Source organism: Ambystoma mexicanum, chromosome 1p (assembly GCF_040938575.1).
Source record: "Ambystoma mexicanum isolate Mex_15411 chromosome 1p, UKY_AmexF1_1, whole genome shotgun sequence".
NCBI lineage: Eukaryota > Metazoa > Chordata > Amphibia > Caudata > Ambystomatidae > Ambystoma > Ambystoma mexicanum.
Genome location: NC_090921.1, coordinates 947,476,019 through 947,487,286, shown reverse-complemented (window position 1 = coordinate 947,487,286; position 11,268 = coordinate 947,476,019). Strand labels below are relative to the sequence as shown.

General features: G+C 44.4%; 1 protein-coding gene across 5 annotated transcripts in view; it reads left to right on the top strand.

Annotated features, from left to right (window-relative positions):
* Window positions 1-2,634: 2,634 nt before the first annotated feature.
* NAE1 (NEDD8 activating enzyme E1 subunit 1) overlaps window positions 2,635-11,268 on the top strand; it is a 976,013-nt gene continuing 967,379 nt past the window's right edge. For 3 of the 5 annotated variants that reach the window (XM_069653219.1, XM_069653202.1, XM_069653195.1), the window contains exon 1: window positions 2,647-2,777. In XM_069653219.1, the coding sequence (XP_069509320.1) occupies window positions 2,728-2,777 (50 nt within the window). In that variant the 5' untranslated portion in view covers window positions 2,647-2,727. Of the gene's footprint in view, window positions 2,778-11,268 lie in introns of all 5 variants that reach the window. The other 2 variants (XM_069653211.1, XM_069653249.1) reach the window with 2 other exon arrangements.

Genomic DNA, 11,268 nt, shown 5'->3' with positions numbered 1-11,268 from the left:
CTGCATGTTGCCAGTCAGCAGTTGTATAACACAGCAATATATTTTTCTCTATATTACTTTTGTTCTGGGGCTTGCCTTAAAAGCTGCATTTGTAGGAGTCCTAGTGGCCGTCACTTCCCTTCGGGTATACAGAAGTGTTATCACCTTGTTGTCTTTTCACACCGGATCCTCCACAGCAGGCATTTGTTCGAATAGAAGGATTTATAGATTTTCAGTGGGTATTTTGTGTTTCAGCTTCCTGCTGGCTGGCCATCTCGTGATTATCAGTGGGTATGTTTGAAGAGGAAAATATGTGTTAATGAGGAAGAAGCTGGTCACACTGCTCACAGCTCACTTATTTGGTACATTTCTTTCTAATGATGGGTCAGAGGATTTTTGGATAGGCCACACCAGGCAGTTTTCCTGTGATCTCTTCAAGGCCATATGTCACTTCAGGTCATTTTCTGTGGTGACTGAAGGCCAAAGTTCATGTGACATGTTTTCATGGGATATCATCATTATGCTAGTAACTATTTTTGGAACTTTAAGATTCCTACAGATTTTTGGTCACAGAATGTTGGCATGTATGTCTCTGTACAGGACAAATACCTAAGTTTGCGCTCTCCACAGAGGACAAATACACAGGTTTGCCACTGCAAATGGCCAAATACACCATGTGCACAGAACAAACTGCTCCATTATTCTGGAGCACAAGTAGTCAGCCGTTCTTCACTACCCAAATGTGTCCCTCTGCACAGACTAAATGCCCTAGTATGCCCGTGTTCATCACATCTCAAACACAATGTATCAAGGTCGTGTCTTACCGCTTGCGTAATGTTGACACAGTGCTAACCTGAAGGGCGCTGCAAAGCTCAAGTATGCCCCACTGCACAAAACACATCTCCCCCACTGCTGCTCGTAAGAGATCCACAAACTAGCCCCCTCCTTCGTGCAGGCCAAATCACCCCTCTGCTAGGATGACCAGACATCGCGATTTTGCTAGGACTGTCCCAGAATTGGGACCTCTCTCCCCCCCTGCCAGGAGAGTTTTTTCAAATTAAAAACCCTGTCCCGGTTTTAAGAAGGGAAGGTGACCACTGACATTTCCATCACGAAATGAATGAACATTGATAGTGGGCAACACTCATAAATCAAACAAGCATAAGAATACTTCACGTATTTTCTTGTATCACGTTAACCAGATCTCTGACATAGCAGGGCGGGCTCAAACCCCCAATCTTTCAGGTGCCCAGGTCACATACATTAACCTGATAGTGCCACAAAGGCCGGTTACAAAACAAATACATTTGAAGGCCTGTAATACAAAACCAATACATCAGAAGGCCTGTAATATTAATTGGAGCAATCACAGCAAAAGCTCCTTTATTAATGATGTACATACATTATAAATCTGCACATTTTATATGGAGGATAGCAGTGCAGTCCTAGACTACTGCTCAATGGGGTGTTTTGAGTGTCTGCCTTGGTAGACCTATTATGTTTGTGGCCGTCCCAGTCTGTTTAATCTTGAAAATCTGGTCCCCCTACCCTCTGCAAGAGAAAACAATCCAAAAAAATAACTATCCCCCTCCCCCCATCTGCAAACTGTTAAACTGGGAATTGAAATATGCCCCACTGCCAATGCTGGAAATGAAAAAAATTTAAATGGCGGTTCCCACAAGTGCCAGGGACGGAGTGGAGAAGGGGGTGGGGTTCCGAATGAAGGCAGCGTTCAGAGAGGGCAGAGCTGACAGTTAAACTCCGCTCAAAGGAAATGTTCAAAAATAGTGCAATTTCTTTCATGCTGCTTCTTTCCAGTAACTATGCTGGCAAAAAAAAAAACGTGCTCACCTTTTAAAATCAGCAATCTATAGTGCAATATTCCCTAGAGAAAGAAAATATCCAAATATGAATCATGTGTTTTGATGAGAATTTTGTGTGGTCTTCTGGGTAATGTGTACTTTTGAAGTACTCTTTTATAAACATAAGGCAAAACGTGCACAATTGTGACAGTCCCATCTTGATTTAGAGACTACAAGTACCAGAATCCATTCAGGCACATTTCACAGAGCCTCCCCCAGCTTCGGAGTGTTCCCTCTGCAAAACTGGAGCCGAGGCAGGCCGGGTCCTGGGATACAGCCAGACCGACAAGAGCCGGTCCATTGGCCAGCCCTGCCCACTGCACGAAACACATCTCCCCTATCTGTTGCACATAACAAATCCTCCAAATACCTCGCTCCAGCGGAAAGGCAGGAAAAAAAGCCACCCCACAAGAAAATAAAGTGTATTAATTTGAACTGGTACACTGGAAATTCGGCCCGGAAAGGAGGAATGCCCGTGCTCGGCCCCATTGCACAAAACACATCCTCTTGCACATAACGAATCCCTAAAATACACCGAATATCCCCTCCTCGGGCAAGCCAAATCACGCAGTTACACTAAAATAACCATCTAGGAGACAGCTTTAAGACTTATCTTAGAGCAAATTCGCTTGGTAATGGAGGAATGACCGGCGTTCATCAACTCTCGGGCACGATGCTGTCTTAAGCTCCGACCTTCCTCTCTGGGCCACGAGGCAGTGCCAGCCTTCCCGCTCGTTCCGCTCCACGCCATCAACGAGACACGTTCATGAAGTGCGCAACCTGAGGCACGTGACTTCCCAGACACGCTCGAACGTGCAACCCAAGTGGTGACGATAGTCGGAGTGTTGCTAAGGTCCGTTTCTCGGAAAGGGAAGTAGACAGTACCATGGCGCAAGGGAGAGCATTGAAAGAGCAAAAATATGACCGGCAGCTCAGGTATAGCCCGCCTGGCACAGTAACTGGAATCATGGCAGCGAGTGTTATATTAATACACACGGGAGGCCATTGCATTTACAGGTGGCATGTGAGAGCGCACATTAGCACCATTCGTAATGCATGAGTTAATTCAAGAGCAGGGCACACGGAGAATAGACGTATATAGGAGTAGCCAATAACAGTTTATTGTAGAAGGACATCAGACCTTTCCAGGAAATGAAGTGTATCCTATCAAAGGACTTGGTGGGTAGCACCCCCAATGAAAATGTGCATTGAATGAGAATGGGAGAAGCCCCCATAGATGGTGAGATGGATAGGAGAAGGAAGTAGGATATCTATCCTTTTCATTAATAACCATGTTTTATTGTCTTATTTTTGTATGTGTTTTGTGAAGGGTTTTGAAAAAAACCATAACGCTATTTAAAAAATAACCATTTTCATAAAGACTACTACTTCACTGCTAGCGATTTCGAATTTGGGCAGATCGCAGGACTGGGTATGTTCCGTTCCTGCACACCCTGATTTTCGAAATCAAACTATCTTTTATATTCTTAAAGCACGTGGTAAGTGGGGAAAATGTTTTTACTGCTTAATCTGCTCTCCCTTAATCCCTCTGTGGCATTGAAGAACCTCGTCGGTTCTCAAAAACCTTACAACGTTGCTTTTTTTCCTTAAACGTTTCGTTTCCATCGTCCTCTGCACCACTGTAATTAATTGTTTTGCAAACTGATAGTAAAACTTTTTCTAATTTAGGGTCGCCATTGTGCCCCTAAGAAAATAAAGTTTGCATTTTACAAATGTGTTTCCTAATCCTAAAATGGCATGGGCAATAAAGAGGGTTGAGGTTTTAATTAATCATTGGGCATTGTAATGGTATCGTCTAGATAGATCATCTTGAGACGCAGTCGATGTATTATCTCCCTTTTGCTCACGACAGTGGAGCTCATTTTGGTAAAATAAGTAGTTTGTAGGGTCCATTACATTCACACATTAACCTAAATCCCCGCTGCCTAATTTTGGTCATTTGCTCTGCAAAGTCCAAGGGTGCAAATGTAAGGGGCAAAAGGCGGCATGCAAGCGTGCACGCTGCCTTTTGCCCTTCAGATGTGCACCCCTTAGTGTAACAGGCAGCGTTTACTTTTGACTGTGCGCTCCGACAAGCGGTGCTCACAATTACAATTAAACGCTGTGCATGTCGGACAACGTGCTTATCATGCGTGCACTGTCGCCCATAATGCCTTATGAGTTGTCATCGCCACATACTGCACTAAATCTTGAAATGGGAGAGTGGGACCTCTTTCAGTGCCCTTCATCATACATTGTATAGAGACGTTTATCTTTTATGTGAAAACACACAGAGGGCTCATGTTCAATGGGGGGGTGTTATGTTATTGGAAAGCGTAAAAGCCTTGAGTAAGGTGTTTACGCCTTCCATTAACGCCCACCCCATTTCCAATGTCTGGCAGCGCTTTTACTTTGAATTGTAAACACTGCCTACCAGGCATGTGTCCAAGGTAAGCAGACAGCATCTATTTTGAATTGAAAACACTGCCTGCCAGGCGATGTTTACAATGCATCCCTATTGGGTTCGCCTGCTTTATGCGGGTGGATAAATCTGGCGGACTCCAGAGGGATCTTCAAAATTTGCGCTGGCATGAAAATCCATGCCGGCGCAAATGCTGGGGCATTTGTATGGCAGAGAGGAAGGAGGTGGCAGAAGTGCAATTTACGTTCCACCCTCCAATGGAACGCATAAAAGCCTTGGCTTTTATACTAACGTTAACATTACACTCATTTGAAAAAGAGATGGTGAAGGGTGCTGAAAGGTCCCACTTGCCCATTTCAAGATTTCCCATTTCAAGATTTAGTGCAGTACGTGGTGATGACAACTCATAGGATATTCTGGGCGACTGTGAGAAGCGAGGGATAGGTCATCCTGTCACAAATCATAAAGGAGGGGATGCAACCCAGCTCACATTTTAACAGAACTGCAGCTATACCAGTTATCTTCTGTAAGTTGTGGGCTGCCTTGTTCCCCTTGTCCTTGATATACTTCTGTCAAGGATATGGTGACAAGCGTGTGAGCCATTATCTAGTAATAGTTGCTTGTTCCATTGTAAGGAAAGTCTCTGGACACTACAATTCATATAAGCGCAAATATTAATGTGCCATGACAGGCACGTAAGGGTAATGGCACACTTCTTTGCTGAGCACTTGTTTTATTCTTATGCCCATTGCGGTGATAATTTGCATAGGACCCTCTTTACAGAGTGGATTTTTTTAATTACTGCACAACCTGCCACAGGGCAAATGGGCTTCTGGGAAAGGGGCACCGTGCAAGGAGGGGCAGTAGGGCCATTCGAATATTTTCTTGCGCAAATAGGTTAGCTATTTAAAAAGTAATATGTTTATAGCACTGATCCCACGAGTCCTAGCTACTATCACCCAAATTCACTGCTTTTCAAAATAGGGCACAAATACATTTTTCTGATACTGAATATATTTGTTCTACACAGGTATTGTGATTGCATAAATGTGTTGCCCGTTTTTACAATATGCCGGTTTGTTCTGCACAAAAGTAGTGACTGCGTGAATCTTTTCATAACGGTGAATATATTTATGGTTGGGTTATGTTTGAGGCATATGCTCTGCAACCTTGTAGAGTTTGCGTTGTGTAAAGCTGTTGGATTTTATGTTCTAGTTAACATGCCTTAATGAGTAGATTTGTTGACAAATTTGCTACATATCAAGCTAATAACAGTCCTAATGGGTAGCTTGATTCATGATTATTGACCTTTCAGGCTGAGAAGCATTGTCTGTAGCATCCTTATGCTATTTCGTAATGCTATTTCAGTGTTGGAGCTCTTAAAGTGAGGGCAAAATTGTATACTTTTTCAATGGGATTAAAAGAGTCATGGGGGAGTGCCAGTCGGTTGTTGTCACTGTAGTTCCAATGATTGAAATACAGATTTAATGAGTTTGTTTGTTTATTTTATTTATATCGCGTACCTAACCCGGAGGTAATTGGGCGCTATAGGATAGTAGTGGTTACAAGGCATAGAATAGACAGTTATATGCATGAATATAGTTTGAACATTCAAAGTAAAGTTACAATGGTACATATATACATATTAAACATTATACATATTATACATTGGGTCATAGCAGTAGTATGTGCCGATCACCTAAAGGTTAGTGGTATCAAGAGCTGTTGTTTTATGTTTTATTTAGTATCCAAGTGATAGCATGGCTTCTGAAATTGTTAAAGGTTTGAATATTCTGAGGGAGAGTGTTCCAAAGCTGGGCGGCTAATACTGGGAAGCTAGAACCTCCGGCTCTATTTAGATTGTATCTGGGCACCACCAGACATGGTATGTTGGAAGATCTGGTGATTCTGTTGGATACCTTCCCTGTGAACTTATTTGTAAGGTAGGGGTGGGCCTTGGTGGTTAAGCTCTTTGTGAGTGAGGCAGATAGTTTTTAGGGCAATTTTGTCCTGTATAGAGAGCCACCTGTGGTGCTTTCTGGATTCCGATATATGCTCTCTTTTGGGAATATTCAGGGCGGCTCTGAGCGTGTTATTTTGCATGATCTGTAGTTTATTTAAGATGGTTTTGTTTGCTCCTAGATAAAGACTGTTGCAATAATCCAATTTGGATTGTATGAGCGCTCTCGCCAGAGTAAGGCAGCTAGTGGGGGATAGTAAAGGTCTACATGCTCTGATCAACTTGCCGGTGTAGGCAGTGGCCGATGAGGTCATGTTAATCTGCTTAGTTAGGTTAGACTAGGCATCAAGGTAGAAACCTAAAGTTTTTACATGGCAATGGGTATACTGTTCCCATCGATGACGATATTTGTGTAGTGAGGACTTAGTTTGAGAAGGTTGTTAGATGATCCGACTAGGAGTAATTCAGTCTTATAATCATTCAGGCAGAGGCCATGTGTGGCCATCCATGGCTGAATGATGATGTAGACTTCGTTGATCCGTGCGACGTCTATATCATAGGTTCCTGAGAGGGGTAGGAGTATCTGGGTGTCATCCGCATAATTTGTGTAGGTGACACCCAGACGGTCCAATTTGTCAAATGGTGGCTTTGTAAAAATGTTGTACAAAGTGGGCGAGACGCAGGATCCTTGAGGGACTCCGCAGGTGATGGGGTCAGCAGCTGCTGAAGGTGAGAACACTCGCATAGTTCTGTTGGCGAGGAAAGATTGGATCCAGGCAACTGCAGAGCTGGAGAAATGGGCCGCTGAGGATAGGTGGTTACAAAGTATGGAGTGATCCACCAGATCAAAAGCCGCAGAGAGGTCGAGTAGAAGTAGGATGGCCATCTTTCCTTTGTCTTTCAGTTCATCGATCTGGCTTTTGAGGTCGACAAGTGCGGTTTCTGTTCCATGCTGAGGTCTGAAGCCAGGTTGACGGGTGCCGAGTAATTTGTGAGCTTCAAGATAATCTTGTATTTGCAAGTAGGCTATCCTGTCCAAACTTTTCAATAGAAATGGGACTGTCGTAATTGGTCTATAGTTAGCGGGTATAACCGGGTCAAGGGTCTGTTTTTTTTAATAGTGGTAGAACCCAGGACTGTTTGAGGTTACTTGGGACGGAATTATTAGAGAAGGAGGAGTTTACAAGTTTAGTAATGAAAGGGGCGAGATCTCTAGCTGCATCTTTTATAATCTGGGCTGGGCAACTATCGCCCTTGCAGTTAGATGGTTTAAGAGACGCGATGATTTTGTGAACTTCAGGAATGGTGACTTTTTTTAATGTGAAACCTGAGTTAATGTGAGGGGTAGGGGTAGCAGCTGGTGTAGTGACTGTTAGTTGGGATCTTTTGTCAGCTATTTTGGTCTACAGTCCTTTGATTTTATTCGAGAGGGCATTTTGAATGCTGATACACCAGGCTTTATCCTTAGTGCATGAATCTGGCGGTGGGTTGAGGGTCTCTAGTTCTCTTAGAATGTTGAATAATTCTTTAGTACTGGAGCTGGCTTGGGCTATTCTGTCATTATAGGTTTCTTTTGTGGCCTGGATTATCTTATTTTTGTAAGTGGCAGTGATAGTGGCCAGGTTAGTTTTGTTTTCAGGTGTAGGGGATGATTTCCAACGTGATTCCCATTTTCTTTTTTCAGTGCGGAGTGTTTTTAGCTCTGGAGTGAACCACAAGTTAAGATGGGCAATGGGTTTGCTTTTACGTAGTTTTAGCGGGGCAATATCATCAATGGCTTTAGTCATGGTCTCATTGTAGATCTTAATTAGAGTGTTAGGATCATTGGTGTCCAGTAGGGCATTGAGTAGGGGGGCTACCAAAGGAACTAGAGCATCTGCTGTGATGTTACGTTTATTCCTTGTGAGGAAGGGGGAGCAATGATGGGCTTTTTCTTTTCCAGGTTGTTGATATGCAATTCAAAGGTGATAAGGTGGTGGTCTGACCATACTAGTGGAGTCGGATCTAGTGGGGTGATGGTGCAATTTAGAACCGCAACCCAGTCAAGTATCCTTCCTTTTTCGTGTGTGGGTTTGGTGCTAATTTGAGTATAGCCTTGTTGTAGTAGTGCAGAGGCTAGAGAGATGGCGTGTGGGTCGCTGGTGTCCTTATAACCGAGGTTGAAATCTCCTAAAATGATATTTTGCGCCGTGGGTTTGGTGGTGTCGGCTGCTAGGGCTGTGATATGTTCTTCAAAGGACCCCGGAGGTCCTGGAGGCCTGTAATGATATGTAGTGTGAAAGTGCTGTTGGGTGACGTTTGTAACTTAACTGAGAGGAGTTCACATAATGCCAATGGCGTAGGGGTGGCTAGTCTTATGGTGAGAGTGTCTTTAAAGGTAATGGCTATTCCTCATCCGCGAGCCGTGGATCTGTCTGCAAGGAGAAGCGAGTAATTACCTGGGACAGCTAGGGCTATAGAAGGGCTGCTGCCTCATGCAGCCAGGTTTCTGTCATTACAAGGAAGTCAAGGTTTTCGTTCACAATCATGTCGGCAATCTCAGTTGCATGTGCTACCAATGACCTGACATTCAGTAATGCTCCCTTAGTGGGCTGTGATTGTAGGTCCTTTGTTGGTGGACTGGGTCTTGGGTTGCACCTTTTCTTTTGGCGCCTGCGATTGTCAGTGGATCCTGGGCGAACTGCGCGTATGATCTTATGGGAATATTCTAATGCTGAGTGCCTGCTGGACGGTAGTCTGCTGGTTAGTCTCTCGTTACACTTAGAGATGTCAGGAGGGGAGGCGGTTGAGGCTATAGGCACAGGGGGCAACTTATCATGTGTAGTGCACATAGAGGAGGCTGGATGTAGTTTGGTTGTGGTTAGTGTGGGAAACGGGGGTAGTGTGGGAAGAAAAGGTGTAGGGCAAGGGATAGGGTAGTGACGGGGACATCTCAGTCTGCCTAACCCTTCATCAAACCTAATGTAATGACATCTGGTGCAAGGGGTGTCAGATGGTATAATGCAGAATGGAAACATAGTTAAAGTTAGCAGTGCCTGCATTCTGTTATGATAATGGGCAACTTTAGCGTGAGCTTGCTGATACTGGGTAGTTTACAAGGCACAAATATACTGCAACCTAGAATCGAAATTTAGCAGGTAGGGCTAAATAGATAATCAACATACAGTCAGCTATTAACATTGATAGCAGTTGGGCGCTAATCACAAATATAGTGCTGGGTTAGACTAGGCTAAGATGCATGGAGTAGGTGCAAAATCGGCTAAGGCTTAATGAACATTAGTTTGGGCTAATACAAAAGCATAAACAGAGTACACCTGGATTCAACTTTAGCATTGGGAGCCAGGGTGGCGCTAATTCAAAAACATAAACAGAGCAGGCCAACATAGCTTCAAAAGTACATTTTGTTAATCTGAAGTCGGTTGGGATACCTGTATAATCTAGCAACTCAGTATGCTAGTGCCATAATATGCAGTAGGTCAGGCCAGTACATTAGAGGCAAGCAGTAGGGTAGCAGTGGGGTGTCTAATAGGCTAGCTGAGGTAGATACTTCTCATAGCATAGTAAACAAATATGGTGGCTCACAGATAAAGGCGGTGACTGGCCGTAATGGGAGTGCATAGGGGATTAAGCTGAAGCAATAGAGTCTTGTGGTACAGCGTTACTAGTACCTATAGGAAGTCCAGGTGGGTGGCAGGTTGCAGGGCTTGGGGTCCATGCGCAGACCGCAGCACGGCACGCTCGGTCAGCTCCGTCAGCTGGGAGCCTTACTTCAGTGGGCCGGCTCTCGCCTGCCGGCGAGATGTGATTGGTTTAGATGGATAGTATCAGCCAATCGGCGGGAGGATGCAGGCAGGGAAGTCAGGCAGCAGGTATGGACAGGATCAGGCGCAGGGTGCCCTCGAGGCAGCGGCCATCTAAAAGCAGCTCCTGGGTGTCAGGCATCCCCAAGTAAGCAGAAGCTACCTTGGTGAAATCCCCTCATTACGTATGCTAATCTTCATTACTTCTATTCCTACTCTTTATCATCGCATTCAGATTACCTTGAAGAATGTCCAGTCTTTACATCAGACACATTCTCTGTATCCCCGGAATACTTTACCTTCAAGTCCATACATGACCACAAGCCATGCTCCTTTAAGATGCCATCCCACTCTGTAAACTTCCTGTACATAAATCGGCAACCTTTTCGGAAGCAGCTTGATGACCATATCCTAGAAAGTGGGCGGGACGTCATGAATGTGACGAGAAAGAGTAGGACACAAAGTAGTAAAGATTACCATACATAATCAGATCCTCTCTTTTATCCCTCTTCCACGTCACATTCATTACTTCTTAAAGGAATACCAAAGCCCAGTGACATCGAACTACAATCTGATGAACCGGATGCCAAAATGCTGCCAAACCCACATTGAAACATATGTCATTGAAACATATCTGTACCATGAACATCTAATCCCTAGTATCAGATAAAAGATCTGCTCCTGAAGGTGAACCTCACCCTACTCATAAAACAGAAATGAAAGCCAAAGAGAAGAGAATCACTGCTTCACCAACATTTGGCCAAGTATTCCCCATGACCAAGGCACTGGGCTGCCAAAAAACATCTGGCTTCTCCCTGAGCTCCGAGAGACATGGGGATCAGAGCAAGCCTCCCCAACAGAACTTGTCTACAGGCATCACACAACGAACAAAACCAACTCTGGTGAAGCACATACAGTGTCATGTAGACGACCTGCTTCTACATGCTGCATTACTACCCATTTGTGGAAGTCAGTCCATCGACCTTGGCAGAATGGAGGACTGAATAAGCACCAACTGAAGTTAAGCACGCTGGGTGAATGGCATGAGCCTTAGAAGATCACTTTGTGATTATGCTATCTATCTCGCCATACAACTCTCTGGCTGTACACGCAGTTGGTAGCAAAGGAATCGGGGAAGTTGAACTTTGCTATTCCTGATCCCACCGAGGTGACCCCAAGTACAAAGTAATCCGAGGGAAGAAAAAGGGGATCGGGTAGGCAAATGCTGTCTGCCCAACATGACCT